A 21,570-nucleotide genomic window follows, 5' to 3' on the forward strand; every position below is an offset into this window, starting at 1 on the left:
AAAGTATTAGTTGAAATTAAGCAAAACAAATGACCGTCGACCTCCATAAACAAGTTATTGCAATTCGGAAATGCATTCAAGGCGATGTGTCGTGAAAACAGACCTGACGTCAACATTTCAAAATGTGCAAATGGGTGAACGGCATCAGGAGATGCGCAAGAGCCTTTTGCGCACGCTCGCTTGCAGACTGCGCCGCAAAGCATGCTGGTCTTTCCTTTCCCTCCGAGGCCATATTGGAATAAGCTCACAGTAAGGAGCTCTCACAAGTTTACCAATAAAACACCCCCAAAGTGACACTTGTTGCTTTGTCGACGCGCACAGAACGCCACTGACCGTTTCCTTGTCGCTCGTAGGTCGGCCGGCTTCGGACTTGAAACCGCTAAAATGGTGGCCGCCAAGAAGACGGTGAGTGGCAGGCAGCTTTTCCTCTCGGCACGCGCTGGCCGCTTCACGTGGAGGCGAATGCCAGGCTAGGCCCGCTAAGCTAACATGATAGCACGACACCGTCAAATGTTCGTCACGAATGGCGAAACCCGGAGTCAAGTTGTAGCCACTTATTGATGAGGGCCTGTATCGTGAGCCGGCTTGCGCAGTCCAAGAATGCCTGTCAAATGCCCACTGAAGCTAATGCTAACACGGTGGCTAATTCCAGTCGAGCTACGTTGGCGCTGACCCTTGGTAATGTGCTTTTCGAATGCAGAAAAAGTCGATGGAGTCCATCAACTCCCGACTCCAGCTGGTGATGAAGAGTGGCAAGTACGTGCTGGGCTACAAGCAGTCCCAGAAGATGATCCGACAGGGCAAAGCCAAGCTGGTCATCTTGGCCAACAACTGCCCGGCTCTCAGGTAAACGCCACCAAAACAAGTGTCTCAAAAAACGCTTTGTACTGTTCAGTCTACCGAAATGCTTCCAGTCAACCTCTTGACCTCTAATTCGTCTGAGTTTTGATGCTCCTCGGTCAGTGCTGCTGTATTGTTTAGCAACAGAGTGCAAATGGGTCACTCTTGACCCCGATTAAAGAAGGGAGGCATCTGTTTACCCCATGACGCCTTTTTGTGCCCCTCTTATAGGAAGTCTGAGATCGAGTACTACGCCATGCTGGCCAAAACTGGTGTGCACCACTACAGCGGCAACAACATTGAACTGGGCACCGCCTGCGGCAAATACTACCGCGTATGCACGCTTGCTATCATCGACCCCGGTGAGTCCAAACAGTGGAAAAGTATTGTAAAACACTCACTAGCTTGTTGTCAGTCATTACATTTTGCTACAAATACAGTAGTTAAAAAAAAAAAAAAAGCTTCAAAATCAACTTACTGGCTTTGTTTATGCTACCAAAGAAAGGTACCACTGATGTCAGAGGCAAAGAGTGGTAACGGTACAATAATTAAGCAATACTTAAGTTTTATGTCTTCACGGCCTTATATAATTAATGCTGAAAGTGTGATCTATGACATGACCTGTCCAGTTTGACAGTGAAACAGATGAATGCACTTTTAGGGAGGGGCGTGGGAGGAGGTTTTTGCCGACTTATTTGTTCTCTGCTTCTCCTTGCAGGCGATTCTGACATCATCAGGAGCATGCCTGATCAGCAGCAGCAGCCTCAGTAGACCTCCCCGCCATCCCTTCACCCCGATTGTCATAAATAAAGTTGGTGTTGACAATAACTGCCCTTGTTGTCTTTTTAAAATCAACCGCATTGTGGTTAAGCACCGCAGGTGGCCACATGAGGGCAGCAATGTCAAATCCAGCCAAAAGTGTCGCAGAAAAGAAATAAAAATCAGCCAACCGCATTACATGTTTGTTTTTTTTAATTGAAGAGAATTGGGGACACATCAGTGGATCATAAAGGACTTTCAAAGGGTTTCTGACAATTATAAACTGAGGCATCAGTCATCGCAGCTTCCACCATTTTGTCTTTAATGCCAAAACTGCTGAGCTTTCCCATCGCTGCCTTCGAATATCAAACAGCTCTGCAGCTTTTCCTTTTTTGGACACGATGACACGCAATGTCATGTCTGTATCTTTAAAGTGCAAGTTCACTCTAATTGCATGTGCAAAAGCAGTGGTCCTCACTCATGAAGGCGCCCAGCTAGTTGTTAGGCCAATCAAGTTTTCTCTACTGTATTGAGAGTTGTGGGTTGAATTTAATGCTGATGGCAATTGGATAGTATTTACTGATGTTAAGATAACCTATATTAGAAAGGAAACAAGTTACTAATGCAAACTCTGGGACTTTTTTTTTTTTTTCTGTGATGGACTCGTAAGGGAGCAAAATGTGTCTTCGCTATTTCACTTTGATTTTCTTTAAATTTGAATCATTAGCTCTTAGATCCGCATTTTTTAAATGTAAGAAGCAAATTATTTGCACACATAAATGCTATTTAGTTAAAATACTACCAATTTGATTCAGGCGCTCTAACCGGTTTGTGCTATCATGCTACGTTAATGCACCACCTAAGATCCCATTCATCATTTGCTTGGAAAAAGGTCGGTGATGCACACAAAGAGCGTTCTCTCAGGTCGTTCAAGGAAAATGCCTTGAAGCCCTGCTGAGCTCGATCAAATGGGTAGAAAAATAAGACGCAAAAGAGGAAGACGTCGCCGGTTTTCTGTAATTCTCTCAAATGTGCACAGAAGAATTTTAAGAGCGTGATTTCCTCGCGGCGATGACCACCGCCCCCCCCTCACTTATTACAAAAAATTTAAAAATACCCCGTCGTTACATTCAAAGAGGGAGGGGGATGAAAAAGTGCTCTTGCTCCTAACTCAACAAGCAACCACGAGGGAGATTCACAGTATCAGAGGGTTAAGAATTGGCGGGTGACTCCAAGTGCATGTCCGTCTCCTTGCAGAGTGAAGAGGACCATACGTCACCGCGACAGAAATACTGTCTCAAGGCGCCGCTAAGCTAATGGAAATGCCGGCAGGAGTCGACATCCAGGACTCAGCTACAGCTACTGATGGAGGTACAGGGGCGGGATTACAGAGAAGGTTGTGGGGTGGGCTCAAGGCTCCCCATACTGGGGAGGGGGCTCCTTAGCTGGGATGGCGACCACCTCCTCGTAGGGAGGAAGCAGAACCTGAAATAGAGCACAGAACACAAAGTTGCCTCGAGGGCTCGGGAAACCACAAAAAAGTAAAAAATAAACCAAAACTTAAAAAAAAATGAATGTGTACCATAGACCTTTTTAAAATTACAATGACATGTATTTTAACCTATTTTAAGATTGGTCCACTTCTCTGTTCTTTCACATAAAAAGGAGAAAAAAATATGTCTTTGGAAACGTCCATAATGTCTCAAACTTTTGATGGAGTCCCACAGGGATCAGTTCTTGTTCTTCGAGATGTGCTTGTTTTTGACAGCCTATTAATCCAACCAAAAGTATTGGGGAGTTTGTTGTTTCAGCAAATAAAAGAGCACATTCTAAATGTTAACAATTCCAATCAGTTGAAGGGATCCAAAATGATACGAGTCAAAAACATTGGCATTCCAGGGGTTCCTCAGTCCCTCTTTTTCTCCCCAAATGGAAGAAAATACACATGCTCTTGTTTCAAATGGAAAAAAAATTCCCCATATTCTATATTGTCCAGAACATTCTGCAAAGACCCACATATTCACATAAGTGAATATGGTATGTTAAAAAAATGTGATTGAATGTGCGGTTTTGTAGTTATCAAGCATGACTGGTGGCGTGACCTGAGAAGAAATGTCTCTCACTGAGGTTTTTTTTTTTTTAAATAAATAAATCATCTGCCATTACTAATTCTGGCGAGTGGGGAAAATATGCTTTGAGGGGATGCGATTGTGAGACATCAGCTGGGAGGAAAGCCTTGCGAACCCATCACGGCCGGGATTTGAAATGGAGCGGACAAGCAGACCGTTACGTAACGTGCCCGCGACAAGAGAGGACGCATACAAAGAGCACACGGAGGGTGTATGTGTGCGTATTAAAACCTCCACGGATGCCCTTTGAATGCCAATAGCGAAAGCCCCCCCCCCCCTCCTTCAAGGCGGGCCATTCATATTCACTCTGCTTAACGAGCTCGCCGACTTGTCGTTCTTGTGCAACAACGTTAAGCGAGCGGTCAGCGTGGTGCGCGACGGACGGCGGTGATGATGAGCTTCGTGACGAGAGCGAGCGTAGCGCAGATTAAGGTCTTACGTATCAGTGTTGGGGATTAGCGCAGACGGCAGATGGAAAGTGTGACGGCGCTCAAAGCCTAATGGGAGGACCCGACGGTCGCACAAACTCCACTCTGTACGCGGAATCTCATCTCTCTCCTCATGCCAATCCAATCCCAATTTATGCAGGCGGCCTCAGAGACACCGGCGCCCACTACGAGCACCATGCTCACGTTCATTGAAACAGCTACAAATCAGTACTAATGCGCCAAATAAAGTCTTCTATATTTTAATGAACTCTTGGAATGTTGCTAACACGGACGTTGCTACCATTTGGGTTGTTGCCACATAATCCTGTCCATGTTTGTCTTCTCGACAAGTCCGAGGCTTGGCGTGTATGCGCGGGAACTTTTGGGAACTCACCGTGGTGTCGTTGGCGGTGACATAGACAAGGACCTCAGTGGTGCCTGCGCCGCTCACGTATCTGTAGCAGTTCCAGACGCAACCGATCAGGTAGGCCTGGAGAGACATATGAATGGATTGTAACTCTCGGAGTCCCAAAAAAAAAAAAAAAAATGTGATGGCTCTGAACTCCGAATCGGTGGCGGGCCGAGCCGCCTCCCAGTGCAGGAGCGATCCGCTGGCATTTTTCGGAGAACACTAACTACTTCTTTGCTGCACTGGGTCACTTTCGACCAAGAACGAGCCTACCTTCGGGCCTCCCCCAAATACAGCCATCTCAGCGCAAAGAGATCACACATGATGCAAATTCTCACGAGCAGAATCTTTTCCCATACTGCACAAAAGCACACGAGTTTCACGTCACGATGCCAATGGAAAAGGATCTCGGCAACCCGCGCGTGCCAGAAACGGCCACTGCTCCGAATCATTTTTGCTTCGACTCCCTCCATTTGAAAGCGGACATCGCTACGTTATCCTCTTGAGCAAAGTGTTTCACACTTTGCGGATGAGATGTTGGTTGACTGAGTGAATCAGTTCTGTTATTTTTTTAATTCATTCTAGTAGCCGCATTTTGCTACGGAGTGGGAGTCCTTTTGCCCAAATGTGACTTGCGATTCTTTTGTTGGTTGAGCGTCTTGTTTTCTTGCTGCGCTCCTTCAGCCCACAGCTCATCAGGCGTCGGTAGCGCCGAGGTGGGACTTGGCAAGCGAACAGCCGGCTCATTGTGTTTGCGTGTGAAAAGACGGAGCGGCGTGCCGGGTCCGCGAGCCGGTCCAATTTCCCCTCCAAATCGTCCCCTCTTTTCGAAAAGTGAGGAAAAGGAAAGTGGTCCTTCTTCCTCTGAGCAAGTATCGACAAAAGCCCCTAGGCCATTTTTGGGGGGGGGGGGACACTGATTCGCAGCCATCAAAGGGGCCAAAATCAAAGGGGCTTCTTCTCCGACAGTCCTGACTAAAAGCGAGCGTCGTCGCTTTTGTCAAAGTGGGATTCCTCAAAGAAAATGTTTCGAGGTGCCAGTCGGTGAAGTGAAATGAGGTGGCCAGTGAGTTTGGATGGAGCGGCATCTGAAGTTACCTTGAAGGAGAGGATGCCGCCAATGAAGAGGAGGACTGCGAAAACGAGGCACATATGATTGGCAGACATCATGTCCTCTTTATAAGGGAAGGTCTCCGGCTGCAAGGGAAGAGGAACAAAAAATAAAAATTAAATAAAGCATTTGCGCCCAGTCTTCCCGAATGTCAAACAACAGAGGTGGGAGTCGTTCACATCAGTCCTGAATTAGCCTCGAGTCAGAACGTTCGCGTTTCAAGCAAGTTCCAAGTTACACTGGCAAAACTCAAGCAAGTCAACGGCGACGGTTTGTGACTCACCAGCTGCTGGAGGTAGTCCTGCACCGTGTTGGGGTATACCACCACGCTGACGGCCACCAGCGTGTTGAGGGCAAAGTCGAAGATTTGGTAGCAGAAGAACGGAATGATCCACGCGCCGTGTTGCTGCGAGGGGAAATTCAAATGAGGTGAAACCGAGGATACTGGGATGGGGAAGTGGGTGCGAACTCACCTTGTAAGCACCGTATGTCGCCATGCCGCATATGAGAATCATGAGGAGAGATATAGCCGTTGCTATGCAGATATCTGAAGGGAAAAAAAATGGGTTCGAAGTTAAGTTTAGCATCATCCCCCCGCCTGGTCGTCTACGTCTTTCCGATTTAGATGACATGGACAAAATCCCGTTCGTCTCCGTGTGCCCTGCAATTGGCTGGCAACCGGTTCGGGGTGTCCCCCGCCTACTGCCCGAAGACGGCCGGGATAGGCTGGGGCCTGCATGTTGCCGAGTAAAACTGCCTATGGGTCCGAATTGCGGGGCTAGTCCATAATACTCATGATATACTTTTGTATTATTATTATTTTATTTGTGAAAAAATGTCACACAGAGGGTAAATCCTTGGATTCTGTTCAGCGAGCTTTCTTTCCACCAGAGCGCTTGTAATGAGTCACCTTGTTTGTGTTTTCCATCGCTAAACTAAAGAGCCCCACCACCACCACTATCATCATCACAATATTGCTTTCATCTTGGATACAGCTGGATGAGCATCTCCTCGGGTGCCCATGATGGTCAAGCAAAGCCCCCCCCCCTCCCTCATCTGGGATTATGGCGTCCATCTTGAATGACTGACCAATCCATTGACAGATCCCATGACGGGATTTGTTAAATGTAGCCAAGACGTGACAAGCTGCATGTTTTGGTTTGGTCAGGATTAGCAGCAATGTTGAAGTTATTGCCTTGCCTTGTTCTTGTTTACTTTCTGTCATTCTGGCAGAGAATCCAAAGTATTCATCCATCTTGGCAGAAGTCTCTTTCACCCAGAGAGCTGGATTGTTTTAGTCTTGTCTGACCAGGATTCCGACTATTTTCTGCTTCCGTTATTATCTTCCCGTCTCCCATTTGAACACAAAACGACACACTTTACGAGATGAAAACTGGAGACTAATTGTGTGTTTGCACTCACTGGCATCATCCATAACATCAATGTCGGTGCCCAGCTCGGAGCTGGTGAGGTGGTAGCGGTACTGCACGGGGTCATTGAGGGCCGACAACAGGATGAGTAGCACAACTGCATTGATGAGCTGCAGGGAAGAAAGATTTGTTTATTTCGGTTTTTGTTTACTGGTAGCAGTTGGCAGTCTGATGAAATAATCATGTTATTGCTATATGATCGCAATTTTCGACATCAGCCAAATGGACGCAAGGAATGCATTACGGCATTCAAATAAAACGTCAACAATTTTCCAGCGTAAAAATCCACATTTTTTAATTGATTGCACAATTATTTTTATAGCTTTTAGCCTTAGCGTCCCTCACTTTATCTGTTTGCAGCCCTGTTGTTAGTGGAAACAACTCAGCGAGGATGTGCTTTAATCTATGGAAGTCTCAAAACAAACAAACCAAAACATGATTTTTAAAACTGCTATTTTAAGGTGCAAGTCCAGACACATGAATTAAAACCATTCTGAGTACAGAGGTAGGGGGTATAGCATAAACCCTTACAAAAGCCCAGGCAGGGATTTAGCAGGCTTAAGAGGTGTACTACTATGTTTAAAAGCTCAGGTTAGTACAAAAGCATCGGTGCTAAATTTAACCCAAGTGCACATGTAGGACAAACAGCACGAAACGACTGGCCGCTGGTATGAGAAGAAAAATTATCCGTCGTATTCCCTCCTGTCAACATTTTTATCTCGACGTAACAAGATATTTTTCGAGACATCTTTGACACATTATTCAGCCGATATCAGGCGTTACAATTACGTTTCTTCAAAACGTTCCATCATATTTACAAATGTCAACTAACTGAAAAAAACCTAGGCAAGCATCATTTCAGAGTAAAAACCAAATGAGGTTCTTTGCTAGCTAGCTGAACTCAAATCCATCGGCACGTGACGCGCAAAAAAACATGTCGATAAAGTCGGCCGGTTTGCTTCAGTTGAGGTGCTTTTAAAAAATAAAAAACAAGAGCACTTACCATGTACCAAATGCCCAAAATAATGGTGCCCGTCCGGACATGGCAGCAGAGGCAGCAACTCGTCGAGTACCAACGGTCCCACGGCGAAATCATCCTCAAATGTTCCTCTCGAGAACCGAAACAAGCACCAATTTACATGAATGCTGCAGGGGGTGGCCCGCCGTTGAGCTCCGATGATATGTTTTCAAAAGCACAATGGCGAGTACAGCACAGAAAGTGGAGCTTGTTGTCACATCGAACGTATGTCGAGCGAGATAGATTTTCGCCTCCTGGGCCGCACAGAGAAATGATGAGAGTCCCTTCATCTCATCTGCCTCGTCCCACAATCATGTGACCAGACGTGGATTTCTTTTTCTTTTTTTTTTTTTGCATACAAACACGATGGGGTAATACAAATGATTCATTGAGCCCACGTTTACCTTTTCTAAACGATTTTAATGTGGGGGGAGGGGTGTCAAGACGTGTATGTTTTTTGTACTGCAGTAACACTAGTTATAAAAAAGTCTACACACCCCTGTCGAAATGCCAGATTTCTGTGATGTAAAGAAAAAAGACACAAATTAATCTACAGTATACTTAGTTACAGTTACAGCAGAATCTGGGGATGCGAGTGTTTATGCTTACAATGAACCAACTACATCCAGACCATGTTAAATGGGTGTCAGTACACACCTACCACCTATTTAAATGCCTCTGATTCACCCCAAATGAAATTCATAAGTTCACTGAGTTCATTCATTAATTTGTCATTATTTTCCGCATTTTTTTAGACACAAATAATGATGGTTATTGATAGAAATTTTCATAATTATTTTGAAGCAAACAGAATTATGTCGCTTTGCGCTAGCTAGCTCTTACAACACAATACAGATACATTTGCTGAACCGAAGCAACAAAAACAAAAATGGATTCTGCTGTTGGCCAGGATATGCTTGCTGAGGGATCCTGGAACTCAGACTAAGCCATTTTAAATTTAAAAAGGAAACCCTTTTCAAAGGAAGGTGCTACAGCATCAATTGAACATTGTTCAATAGATAGATAGAGCTTCAAATAAATGAATGAATGAGACTTTGTAACGAGCCTTGGATACCGCATAGTGTAGATCAGGGGTGTCCAAAGTTGGTCCTCAAGGGTCGCTGTCCTGCCTGTTTTCCAGCTCCCCCAGGTGTAACACCTGATTCAAATAATCAGGATGTTCAAATGCTGCTTCAGAGGTGGCTGATGAGCTGATCACCTGAATCAGGCCCGGAGCTGGACATGCCTGGTGTAGATAATCGCTTCATAAGAAAATGTATCTTTTTTTTTTTCTGGGTTGTCAAGTGAAATATTGTAAGTTACTTTTTCATAAAAGCCCTTGCATTTTATGAATAATGCAAATACGATTCACGTGTATAACAATTTAAGTCGCTGTGAATAAATAAAAACAATGATAAAAAAATGGAATAAGAAGGGACTCGTAAGGGATGGAATCAGCAAACAAGGCAAAAATATGGGCCGGATGTCAAATCAGAGTGCATGCAGCTTGACTGTCTCTGGGCAAACCCTGGATGAAGGCCGACAGATGGACTGGCGAGGACATGCTGCTAAGCTCCAGCGTGGGTGGACCTTTAACATGCATGGTGCTGAGCTGACATGAGGGGATTTTCCTGTGTAGCCACAATTAAAACCAAAAACAACAAACTATTATAAGCTCTTGAGCTGTGGGAAACCTCAATGAAAGTAGTCCACTCAGCAGTTGACACTATTAAATATGGATTTCGGTGCACAGAAAATCGTTGCAAAATCTCCTAGTTGAGATTTCAGATCAACGAGATAAACTGGGTTTTTCGTTTTCAAGGCAAAGAGGTAAAAGTCCTGATAACCATATAGCACAAAAAAGGGCCGATTCCAGCATCGCCTATGTATAGAATGAGATGTGAAAGAAATAATTGGTCAATGGGTATTTTTGCTAAAAAGAAATGCTCAACTCAACTGTATTTATAGAGCACTTTCAAACAGCCATTGCTGCATACAAAGTGCTGTACATGGAGCAATTTAACATATAATAGCAAAAGAAATGCTATTTTTGATCTTTCACATTGAGCTACATTTCGCTTGCGATTTATATTTTTATCTTTATATAATTTATCAATAATCTCTGCGTGGTGATCTGATTGTGCTGTTTCACAAGTGTATACAAAGAAAGTTTCATTTTGGATGATTTTTTTTAGTGTGTGTGTAAACTGCTTTCTGTTATTTGTGATGTTAGGCAAGAGCTTGGTCCTCTTCTCGTTGGCATGTAGTAACCTACTGGCTCCAGAAGGGGCAGTAAGGTTACGGTGGGGGATTGGTCGGCCGAATGGCACAATTGAAGAAGAAAAAAACGGAAGTTAGCATCACGTCGCTAAGCAGAGCCAGTGTGAGTGTCAAACTGTTTACCTTCTTTATTTATGACCACGTTTGCCGTCCTTTCATGACTTATATGTGGCAATTAAAAGACGCAAAAGCACCGCGGGTCGTTGTCTCCCTAAACTCCGCGACAGCCGCGGCGTTTGTTTGAATTAGCTTTAGTGTGCTAGCTGTAAACAAAGAGACGCGGAAGTTAGCCACGCATGCTAAAAGCAGCCGATCGGCGGCGCCAGCAGGGGCACCGTGTTGAAAATGTGTCAAGTCCCAATGCCTCGAGGGTTGGTGACTTAACAGTGCCGTTGGGGAGATATTTGTAGCGCTGGAAAGAACGTTGACAGAGTACGAGCTGTGTTGAACAAAAGAGAAGAACCAGCCCCAACGCAAACGACGAGACTTCGCTAGTCAGGGTTCGATCACCAGCGGCAGCAAGTGAGCAGATGTCAAATGCTACTTTGTCATCATAAAATCACTGACTCGAGGTCTGGGCGATATGGCCTTCAAAGGAAATCGCCAAATAACACCCCGACCTGCCACATCAATCTGAAACCATGTTTTAATTATTCCAAAGGAAACAAAATGTTTCTTTCGTTAAAGCATGCATATAAACGCAATCATTAAATTATTAACAGAATTATTCAAATGAGCCATGAAACCGCATGGACTGAATAGCAAGCACTGGGGACGGAGCAGGGGAGCTTCATCCGATTCTGCCTGGGCAACAAACGCGCTCCAAATCTACCCGATGTCCCTGATTTCTCAGTGGAAAACCTTGACAGAACCTAAAGGAGGTGACGGATCCCATCATGCGGTGACGTGGTCAGTGGTGAACTGCGGGTCGCAATTCAAAATGTCCACTTTTTGTGTCCTTCAGATCTTGCTGCCAGGCAGGAGTGGAACTCCATGATGGAGCAGAAGGAGTCCAACCTTCCCCACATCAAAGTGGAGTTGGAGGAGGACGTGTGTAGCAGTCAAAAGGCCGAGCAACAGGAGGAGCGCGTCGACGCTGCCCAGTTCCAGGTGACCAGCGTCATTGTCAAGAGCGAAGAGGACGAGGAAAGCCACGACCAGTCGCCCGGGGAGAAGGGCGAAGCCCAAGCGGACATAGACCCTCGCGTGGAAGTGCAACATCACAGCCATTTGGCTCGTGTCACTCGCTCGCAGCGAGCCACGTTGGACTTTCTTGCCGCAAAGACCGCATCTGATGTGATGACGACCGGGAGCAGATTCTCGGGCTTCAACGGCGCGCGACGCGAGCGCCACCCGAGCGGGAAGCCATTCGTCTGCCCGTTTTGCTGCAAAACCTTCAATCAGCGCGTCCACTTGTCCCGACACTTGAGCGTCCACACGGGCGACAAACCCTTCCACTGCACCATTTGCAGCAAAATGTTTGCCACCAGGGACCGCTTGCGCTCCCACACCAGGATCCACACCGGAGAGAAACCATTCAGCTGCCCGGTTTGTGGCAAGCGCTTCTTCCACCACTCGCATTTAGTCAAACACTCACACATTCACACGGGCGTGAAACCTTTTTCTTGCCTGTTTTGTGGCAAACGCTTCTACTCTAACGGTGATCTGATCAAACACACGCGGACGCACACCGGAGAAAAACCCTTCACCTGCTCCGTTTGCAATGCCAGCTTCAGCGACAGCTCCACGCTGGGCAAGCACAAGCGCCGACACACGGGCGAGAAACCCTTCAGCTGCAGCGTGTGTGACAAACGCTTCCCCTTTAAGTTCCAGGTGAAGAAGCACAAATGTGTTGGGGAGAACAGCAGCACCAAGTGAACTCGCTAAGATGGTTACTCCTACAACTACTATTCTCCCTTCCGACATATATTCTGTATGTTGTGGTTGTGATTAGTGAAAGGGGTGTCCAAAATCTGGCATATTCCAAGAAGAACATTTGACGCGGCCTGCAAAACTCACACACACACACACACACACACACACACGCACCTGCATGCTGTATGTGTATGCATGCAATACAAGTATAACCTGCCTGACAGGGACAATAAAACAAGTTCTTGGTATACATTGCTCCGATGCGATTTATCGTTAGCATCCCACTATATTGCAATTCTGATTAATTAAAATAGTTTTGTTTTTTTTAATTAATGGGTTTATACTGTACACATAGTGGAATGGCATTGCATGCGGGAAAGGAGAGCCACAGCCAGCTATCAGCTGTTGATCAAACGCTGATAGTAACACACAAGCACACCCACACCTAAGCTGCTGTGAGCCACAGCTCACGTCCAGACACTTACGTGCAGACTCGCTGTTGTCACACGCCACCCCACCTAGACCCGCCTCTTAAAGCCACATGCAGGTGCACAGGCACTACCCTACACAGTATTTTCTACAGATTATATGCTTACATTTTGTGTATAAAATCATTTACAGATTGTTTAAAAGGTGTTTTTTGAGAAGTCTGTTGTTTTTTTTTGTGGGGGGGCTGAATGGAGCATACTGTAAAGGAATTTGTAAACAGTGATGAAGTCATCCAAAAGCACTTGACAAAATCTTACTGGACTTTGAAACTGTGATGGGTGGTTTTTAACCTCATTTTAATGGACATTATTGCCACTGAGTGGACTGAAGTCAAACATTTTTGGTCACAAGAGGACCGATGTAAAAATGACTTTAAAAAAAAATATCCTGTATGGGAAAAAATGTGTGTCTGGAGTGCCTGCTACCCAGCAAGTGTGAAATTAAACAACCAAGTAGTCTGCCTATTTCTGACAATGTGTGTACGCGAGTGAGCAGTCTTAGCTTTTGCCGAATTCTGACATCACAGTGGGGCTAATTAGCATAATAACCACAACTTTCTTACCCAGTCAGATGATCGGGTAGGGTGGCCGCACACCCGGAGCGAAAGAAGCGCTTTGGTGGCGGCATCTGAAGCACCGTTTTGTCAAAGCCGAAAGGCAAGCAGAGCTGCGGAATGAGCACATATTAACGAGCATGATGTTCTCACAGTGTTGTCATCATGTTGTGTTTAAGTTCTGAACGTGGTTTATTAAAATGCACAGTGTATTATTTTTTTCTATTGTTTGCCCAGTCCTGGTACGGACAGTGTGTCCAGAGCAGAAATTCATTGACGGGTCTATATATATTCGTGCCAAGGATTAAGATCAAACAGCAACGGAAGTGTAAAATAAGAAGAAAAAACCAACCGCCACAGGAAGCCAAGCTGTCACCTTTTAGTAGAAACCGTGTCATCTCATCACCTTCGAGGACCAACTGCATGTCAGGTTCTCTCCACATGTCAGCGGGGCAGACAAGTTTACAATCTGACATGATCGACTGTTTTTCTTTTCAAATTTCTGCAAAAGCTTCCGCTTGTTCCAAGAGTTGCTTTGGCATCGAAACTTCATCTTTTCCTACCTGTACTGTATAGGAAGCAAAATGTTGGGCGTGCTGGAAAAAACTAATACATAAAATAAAATAGCACTCTTCTCATTTGCTTTGTAAATTTATTTATGGTGCTGACTACTCGACTGTGTGTGTGTGTGTGTGTGTGTGTGTGTATGGAACACATGACACAAAAGGGGAAGTATCAAAATGCATGTGTGCGTGTCTTCACTCAGTCTTCGCACCATCGAGTGGACGGCTGACCTGATTCCTGCCGTTCAACAAGTAAGTGAGAATCTGTCAATTGTTATTCTCATTCAAATATTTTCCAAGGCTTGTGCTACGGATCCTTCCTCTTTTCAATATTATCACGCAAGTATAGTAGTCACAGACAACCCCGCTGACTATTCTGGCTGCAAATATTCACACATGCACATATAGTAGGCAGAGTACAGTCGAGTTTTGCGCCGACATGATTCAAATGCCGCATGCTTGGAAGGCGACCGCTTCGGGCTATTTAGCGATCCATCTAGTATCGTAACAACATGGTTCACATTCACCCCAGCATCTATAACATGAACACATTACAACATAAGAGAAATATAATGACCTTCAAGCCCCCCCCACGACCACTTTTCCCTCACACGCTTTGTTGTTTAAAGCAGTTTGAGATGAAAGACGAGAGAACGAAAGTGTCGTTTAACCAGCGGATCAGAGATGTCACGCTCAAAATGTGCACACGTTGGCTCCAAGCTAAATTTCAAAGTCAACAAGAAGCTGGAGCATCCATTGATGAAAAAAAGAGATTGGTTCACTGCTCCCGTCTCGTGGAAATCCATTTCAATTCCAAGCTGTGACTCTCAGTTCCAAATACGCTCCTCTCTCCTCATCCTCAACTTCAGCAGCCATCCATCCGCACCAACGCTGACTGTCCAACAGCGCCGACATCTCCACTGAACAAAACGGGGCTGTGAAAAATGCTGCCCATTACAGGCGCAAAAAAACACAAGCGCCCCGGGGCTAGACGAATGTCAACATTGCCCCCGCCTCATCGCTGTACAGCAATTTTCTCCATGACAAAACACACAATGTCGACGAAACGTTCCGTGCAGTATTTTAAAAAAAAAAAAACATCAGTTGTTTGTAAGAGAATGTTTATATTTTGGTTATTTTCTAGAAAAAAAAAGTTTCATCTTTGGTTTCCTTCAATACGGCATTGTATTGTATCTGTAATCATTGTAAAAAAAAAATAAAGATAAGAAAAAAGAAAAAATTTCAGATTGATGTAGAATTGCCAAGTGCGGCTGATCTAAGTATGTCGTAGTATGTAATTTCCCCATTGCAGGACTACTAATAGCTGATTCTGGTCTATTTGTGCTTCATCATTTTTCCTACAACACATGAAGACACACGCAGACTTGTTCCTGGGAACTTCTGCAGCTTCATTCGATCCAAATTGTCCAAAGGTATGAACGAATACTGTTCGATTGAGTCCCTAATTAAGTGGCCAGTGAGTGCGGCGCGCTTGATAGCGATCGGTTTTTGCTCTGACCAACTTGCGTTGTAAATCTCCAATTTTGAATTGGATTTTTTCATGTGTGTGACCCAAGTGAAGAGGGGGAGGATTATTTCTCAAGACCGCTCTTCTGTTGTTCTGAAGGACTGCGAGGGGGCGGCCAGCCTTCACTTTTCACCGAATGAGGAAGTGAACGCAATGCCATGATGAAACGAGAGGGAAGGGGGTGTCTTTTTTTGCTAAGAAGCAGAGGGCAAGACTGCGGGGCGACCAGTTCACACGCTCTGGCCACCTCAAATTTCGGGGGAAATTTGCTGCCATTTTCATACGCGTGCAGTAGTCTTGGATCGCTTGATACTGGTGGCACGCTACATTGTTGCCTCCCCTTTTTCTCCGTAACATCTTTGAAATTTTCTGGCAACAGCTGTTTATTTGTGGGGGTGCGGACAGCGAGGTGACCTGGTGGTTCGCACATCTGACTCATCGTTTTGAGGTTCGGTGATTGAATCTCGGCTGCGGCCACCCCATGTCGAAATTGGTCGTCGGTGCGAAAGCGAGCGTTCATTGCGTGTTGGTCTGCTGTATATGCGTCACCGACAGTGACTAGCGACCAGTCCATTGTTTGGGTGTAAGTGCGCCGTGACTGACCGGCAACCACTAATGCACCCAAAATGCTGACCCCTGTTTTGTTTTTCTCAAACACTGCCACGGCATCGCGGGGGGGGGGAGGCAGATCATCGAGGCCGTGACTCAACATGACTTTGATGAGTTACGGGACGCGCTGCTCCAACATTTGGCATGAGTGTACAAAACAGTGACATCACTCAAAATCCCAAGCGCCCTTGTGTGTTGGGACAAGTTCGAGGAGTAGAAACGAGTTGTCAAGTAACACTGCCCCCCCCCCCCCCCCCACACACCACCACCACACACACATCTTGTGTCTTCCTGAGGTCCCAAGATGCTTTCCGGTGAGCCAGCGTCGTTTCTCCTCCTCAACACCTCCCTGAGCGTCCCGGCGGCCAAGGCGAGTAAAGGAGGCAACATGGACACGCTTGCCGTCGTCCTCAACACGCTCACGATCCTGCTGGGCATTCCGGGCAACTCTTTTGTGATCTGGGTGGCGGGAGTCAAGCTCAAGGTGGACGGATAGCTTTTTTTTTGTCTGTTGTGCTGTTAATCTTGTCACTGGATGCATCCCCCCCCCCCCCCATTCATCTGTGTCATTTGAGCCTTGCCGGTTCCCCTCTCTCCCCCTCTCCAGGCAAACGTCCTCAACGTGTGGCTGGTCAACCTGGCCGTGGCCGACGTCGTCTTCTGCTTCACCCGAATCTTCTCCTTGGTCAAGAAGCTGTTCCTGGACCACTGGCCCTTCGGCTTGTTCATCTGCAAATTCAACGGCTTCTTCAAGTACGCCAACATGTTTTGCTCCGTCTTCATGCTGGCCGTCATCAGTGTGGACCGGGCCGTCTGCATCTGGTTCCCGCTGTTCACTCGGCGCCACCGCACCGTGTGTCACGCCCGAGTGGTGGCGGTGTGCGTTTGGGCGGCGGCCGTGGTCTTCAGCACGCCTTACTTCTTCTACCGGCAAGTCTTCCTGAGTGCCAAGAACCTGAGCAAGTGCACGGTAGAGGAAGTCAAGGACACAGACGCCAGGACGGCGCTCTACTTCATCCGCTTCCTGTGCGGCTTCGCGTTGCCCTTCCTGGTCATCCTGGGCTGCTACATCGTGGCCGGGGTGGGCATCCGCCGCATCCGCTTGTCGGGGAAGTCCCGCCCCCTGCGGGTGCTGGCCCTGCTGGTGGCCGCTTTCTTCCTGTGCTGGGGTCCGTACCACGGGCTGCTGATGCTCAGGTTGGTGGACAGGAAAAGCTCGGCCGTCAAGACGTGGCTGCCCGTCGCCAAGGGCGTGGCCTACTTCAACAGCTGCGTCAACCCGCTTCTTTACTTCTTTGTGGGCCTCAAGATGAAGGGCCGGTTCAAGAAGTCTCTGACGGGCCTCTACAAGAGAGCTCTGGCCGACGAGGTTGACGGACAGTCGGGGCAGACCAACGAAGACTCCGTGGAGAGCCGGTCTCGGGTGTGAGGGCGGCGGGTGAGGGCTAAAATAACTGCTAAATACTATACAATAAGAAGACTAATAATGATCATGTGTAGCACCCATTGTAGCTTCAAATGTAAAGAAAAAGGAAAGGTTTCTTCTCATACGGTATACTGTGCCCATTACGGACTGCATAACTAGTTTCACCGGATTTGCTCACTAGTCCTGTACAGTGAGGGGAGTTTTTTTTGTTGGGGGGGGGGGGGGGGGGGGTTGGGAAAATGCTTAGTTTGCATTCATTTTAGGAGTAGTCTTTTCAATAAATGGAGTTGAGTAGAAAGTTTTCTTTTTTTTTTTTAAGTAGTGGTGTGGCCTACTTCAACAGCTGCGTCAACCGGCTGCTTGACTTCTTTGTGGGCCTGGAGCTGAAGGGCCGCTCCAAGAAGACTCTGGCGGGCCTGTATAAGAGCGCTCTTGGCCGACGACCTTGACGAAGGGATGGGGCAGTCCATCTACGACGACAAAGATAGAACGGTTCACGGGTTCATGTTTGTCACCTGCAATTTGTTGAACGCGAGTCTTCACTAAATTCAAGTTGCACGCCGTTAACATGAAAACAGGAAAAATCCCTCCATCTTTAACCTGAGCGACCACAATGCCAGAAAAGCGATCAGGGCCATTTGTCTTCGATCATGGAGACGAACAGGCGGAAGAGCGAGGCGTTGCCCGCCACTTGTCGGAGAACGATGTTATTAAAACTTCAAACTGTCATCAAGGTGAGGAGATTCAACTGTTCGAGGAGGCCCAAAGACTCACCTTGGGTCCTCTGCTATTCGTAGCGCCAACTACTGTCTCGGGAGGGACTTGGCAGTCAATAGGTGTTGCTATTTAAAAAATTTTTTTTAATGCTACAGATTAATTTCGACTACACTTGCTGAGGTGTCACATCGATCATCAGGGGTGGGTCCAATCAGATCCACAATCTCTCATTCATTTAGCCCGTTGGAAAAAAAAATCATTTTGACACACACGTGCAAGGCCCACGATTTTAAAGCCACATATCAAAGTCACGTACGTGACAAGTTCTTCAACGGAATGGTGAGTGGTGGATGTTTTCACAATTTATCCGAAAAAGCCTTGTGAGCCTGATGAAATGTTCAATTTGTATGCTGAGGATACGATCGTTTATCGTCCATTCTTCGGCGGCTGTAAAAATCACTCGAAGCCTTTGACGGGCTTAAATTTGTGTCCGGAGTCACATTAAATGAAAGAGAATGCTATTTTCAAACGGCTAGCAGCTGCTTTCTCAGCGTTCGTGGTTTCAAAAACATCTTAGGAATGAAAACAACGAGGACAAGACGTGAAACACGATAGAATGCTGAATGTTATACATGGTCTCGAAAAACATAAATATTATAAACATTAAACACATCGTGTAAGCTAGTCCATTGAACGACAAAAGGTGAGGGGCCACCGAGCTAAAAAGGAAGCGAACATAGTTTCTCGTCTTTGTTGGTTTTCAATGACGAATAAAGTAAGATGTAATTGTTGTGCCTCGTATCGATGAGTTGCTAAGCTCGCAGGCCGTCTCGTTCCCGATTTGATCAAAAGCATCGTCCTTGAATCCAAATGTAATAGGGTCAAGGAGACTTAGGGTGGCAACTGCATACTGCAAAGTTTGCGGGCAACGAAACGCACGGGGGGAAAAAACGTTTCTTTCGAAAACAAAACACTACCTTGAAAAAGCAGATTTTCGAATATAAACGGCTAAGAATTGCCAGGTCGTGTTTACGTGGAAGACCAGTTCCGTCGGGTCTTTCAGCTAAAAGTGGCGACTTCAGTCTGACTGGAGACAAGTCAGGTGGCTGCAGTGCTCGCATCTTTGCCTCCTCTTCAGGTCTCATGATGCATCGTAGGGAAACAGCGCCTTCTCTCTTCCTCAACGACTCTGTCAGCGTCTCGGCGGCCAAGACGAGTGACGAAAACCACATCGACGTGGTCGCCGTGGTCCTCAACACGCTCACCGTCGTGCTCGGCATTCCGGGCAACTCTCTTGTGATCTGGGTCGTGGGATGCAAGCCTAAGTCGGTTGAGTATCTTTTTTTGTTTCTTTCCCCAAGTCTGCTTTTCTCCTACACTACAATTTTTCTTTTTTTTTCAGTTCAGTTTGACAGGTTATAGATCATGTTAATGGAGGAAACCGTTTTGAAGTGATATATCTCGGTTGCATCTTTTTTTTTTCCCGTCACCAAAACTTGGATTTGACCTGGAGTGCGTTGAGATGTCATATCTACACGCGAATATATATTGGAGCCGCAAAACCATCCAAATCGCAGGTGACCCCACCCACCTATCTCACAGTCTCTTTGACCTGGTGTCGTCCGGGAGGAGACTGTGGAGTCTCTGTGCTCGGAGCAGCAGGCTCAAGAACGGTTCATTCCAGCAGCGGCGGTCAGGAGACTCGACTCCCTCCAGATTCTGCCCCTACATCCCGCCAGACTGTGACCCTCCCCCTCAGCATCCGACATCCGCTTACTGCACTTAATGATTTGAATCAGGTGTGTTGCTGCAACACACCCGATTCAGATGATCAGCTCATCAGCCAGCTCTGAAGCAGCATTAGAACGATCCTGATGATTTGAATCAGGTGTGTTGCTCCTGGGAGAGCTGGAAAACAGGCAGGACAGAGGCCCTTGAGGACCGACTTTGGACACCCCTGACATAGAGCGTATTTGACAGGAAAGCTGACTCGAGTGCTTTACACAGTAACGGATTGTTCTCTTATCTTTGCTTGTGTGTTGTCCTGCATGCTGGCTCCCCAGGCAAACGTCCTCAACGTGTGGCTGGTCAACCTGGCGATGGCGGACCTCATCTTCTGCATCACCCGAATCTTCTCCTTGGTCAAGAAGCTGTTCCTGGGCCACTGGCCCTTTGGCTTGTTCATCTGCAAGTTTAACGGATTCTGCAAGCAAGCCAACATGTTTGGCTCCGTCTTCATGCTGGCCGTCATCAGCGTGGACCGGGCCCTCTGTGTCCGGCTCCCGGTGTTCACCCGGCGCCACCGCACGGTGTGCGCCGCCCGAGTGGTGGCCACGTGCGTGTGGGTGGTGGTCTTGGCCTTCAGCTGGCCCTTCTTCTCCAAACACAGCCTCATGTGCAACCAGGACATATCCAAGTGCCAATTGAATAACATGAACGGGCTCTACATTGTGCGCTTCCTGTTCGGCTTCCTGTTGCCCTTCCTGGTCATCCTGGCCTGCTACATCCTGGCCGGGGTGGGCATCCACCGCACCCGCTTGTCGGGCAAGTGGCGCGTCCTGGGGGTACTGGTCATGCTGGTGGCCACCTTCTTCCTGTGCTGGGCTCCGTACCACGGCCTGCTCATCCTCAAGATGGTGGATAGGAACTGCGCACTGCTCAAGACATGGATGCCCCTCGCTAGAGGCGTGGCTTTCATCAAAAGCGGCATCAACCCGCTTCTCTACTTCTTTGTGGGGGTGCGGATGAGGACCCCGGCCAAGAAGTCTGTGGAGGGCCTGTACAGGAGCGCTCTCGCCGACAAACCTGACAGACAGACAGGACAGTCCAACGACAATGGCTTGGGGTTGAGCAAGTCGGAGGTGTGATGAGCGGAAGAAATAAAAGCGGAAAGAGAACAAGACCGTTTGGCTGACTTCAGCGAAAACAGTACTGACTTTGCCCACCGTTAGCCTCAAGGTAAAATAGCAGTTAGCAAGGTGGGCGTCGGCTGCCGTTCCACTCGTCAAAGAATCCGACATTTACATTCAAGCCTACTTCAAAAACCAGAGCACTCCGAGTTTGAAACCTTCATTTAAAACGGTAACGCTGGTTTGAAACCCTGATTGGAAACGCTGACCCAATTTTAAAACCCAAACACTAGTTTAAAATGGATTTGAAACCCTAAGCCGAGGGGTGTCCAAACGACACCCCATGGCAGCATTTGGGACCCACCATCCATTTTTCAGCGGTGGGCGACATGACCCCCCCACAAAAAAAAAGACACTTGACATGACCACAAGGATAGTTAAAAAAGGGGAAGATGGGCATTAGGGAGGGCCCGTTCATCCTTGCATTTCTCGGTATATGGCCCCCAAAGTAAAAAGTTTGGACACCCCTATCCAAAGCCAAGGGGTGCCGTGCCGTG

General features: G+C 47.0%; 5 protein-coding genes across 8 annotated transcripts; 4 read left to right on the plus strand and 1 right to left on the minus strand.

The window, feature by feature from the left end:
• The first annotated feature begins 165 nt into the window (after positions 1–165).
• Positions 166–1,668, plus strand: rpl30 (ribosomal protein L30). Its single transcript, XM_086137082.1, has 5 exons — positions 166–249; positions 354–405; positions 701–846; positions 1,072–1,202; positions 1,559–1,668. The coding sequence occupies exons 2-5, from the start codon at positions 385–387 to the stop codon at positions 1,609–1,611; spliced, it is 351 nt and encodes a 116-aa protein (XP_085993208.1). The 5' UTR covers positions 166–249; positions 354–384; the 3' UTR covers positions 1,612–1,668.
• A 126-nt stretch (positions 1,669–1,794) lies between these two features.
• laptm4b (lysosomal protein transmembrane 4 beta) lies at positions 1,795–8,500 on the minus strand. The gene is made up of 7 exons (XM_086137079.1): positions 8,110–8,500; positions 7,099–7,216; positions 6,150–6,223; positions 5,960–6,082; positions 5,664–5,762; positions 4,551–4,646; positions 1,795–3,084 (listed from the first exon to the last, which is right to left on the minus strand). Exons 1-7 carry the CDS (start codon positions 8,200–8,202, stop codon positions 3,010–3,012), a joined length of 678 nt encoding a protein of 225 aa, XP_085993205.1. The 5' UTR covers positions 8,203–8,500; the 3' UTR covers positions 1,795–3,009.
• A 1,942-nt stretch (positions 8,501–10,442) lies between these two features.
• Positions 10,443–13,959, plus strand: LOC147190555 (uncharacterized). Of its 2 annotated transcripts, none has more exons than XM_086137430.1 (2): positions 10,443–10,507; positions 11,369–13,959. In XM_086137430.1, exon 2 carries the CDS (start codon positions 11,398–11,400, stop codon positions 12,280–12,282), a length of 885 nt encoding a protein of 294 aa, XP_085993556.1. In that variant the 5' UTR covers positions 10,443–10,507; positions 11,369–11,397; the 3' UTR covers positions 12,283–13,959. The 2 variants fall into 2 exon arrangements, with proteins under 2 accessions (XP_085993556.1, XP_085993557.1); XM_086137431.1 differs by lacking the exon at positions 10,443–10,507 and adding an exon at positions 11,147–11,285.
• Positions 13,960–14,082: 123 nt separating this feature from the next.
• LOC147190556 (formyl peptide receptor 2-like) lies at positions 14,083–17,641 on the plus strand. Of its 3 annotated transcripts, XM_086137427.1 has the most exons (4): positions 14,083–14,136; positions 15,258–15,317; positions 16,318–16,505; positions 16,629–17,641. In XM_086137427.1, exons 3-4 carry the CDS (start codon positions 16,326–16,328, stop codon positions 17,448–17,450), a joined length of 1,002 nt encoding a protein of 333 aa, XP_085993553.1. In that variant the 5' UTR covers positions 14,083–14,136; positions 15,258–15,317; positions 16,318–16,325; the 3' UTR covers positions 17,451–17,641. The 3 variants fall into 3 exon arrangements, with proteins under 3 accessions (XP_085993553.1, XP_085993555.1, XP_085993554.1); XM_086137429.1 differs by lacking the exon at positions 15,258–15,317 and having other exon boundaries at positions 14,093–14,136; XM_086137428.1 differs by lacking the exon at positions 14,083–14,136 and having other exon boundaries at positions 15,171–15,317.
• A 1,666-nt stretch (positions 17,642–19,307) lies between these two features.
• Positions 19,308–21,046, plus strand: LOC147190557 (C3a anaphylatoxin chemotactic receptor-like). The gene is made up of 2 exons (XM_086137241.1): positions 19,308–19,493; positions 20,228–21,046. The coding sequence occupies exons 1-2, from the start codon at positions 19,308–19,310 to the stop codon at positions 21,029–21,031; spliced, it is 990 nt and encodes a 329-aa protein (XP_085993367.1). The 3' UTR covers positions 21,032–21,046.
• The last annotated feature ends 524 nt before the right edge of the window (positions 21,047–21,570 follow it).

This window comes from Hippocampus guttulatus, chromosome 18 (assembly GCF_054856545.1).
Source record: "Hippocampus guttulatus isolate MCC_2025c chromosome 18, RoL_Hgut_1.0, whole genome shotgun sequence".
Taxonomy (NCBI): Eukaryota; Metazoa; Chordata; class Actinopteri; order Syngnathiformes; family Syngnathidae; genus Hippocampus; species Hippocampus guttulatus.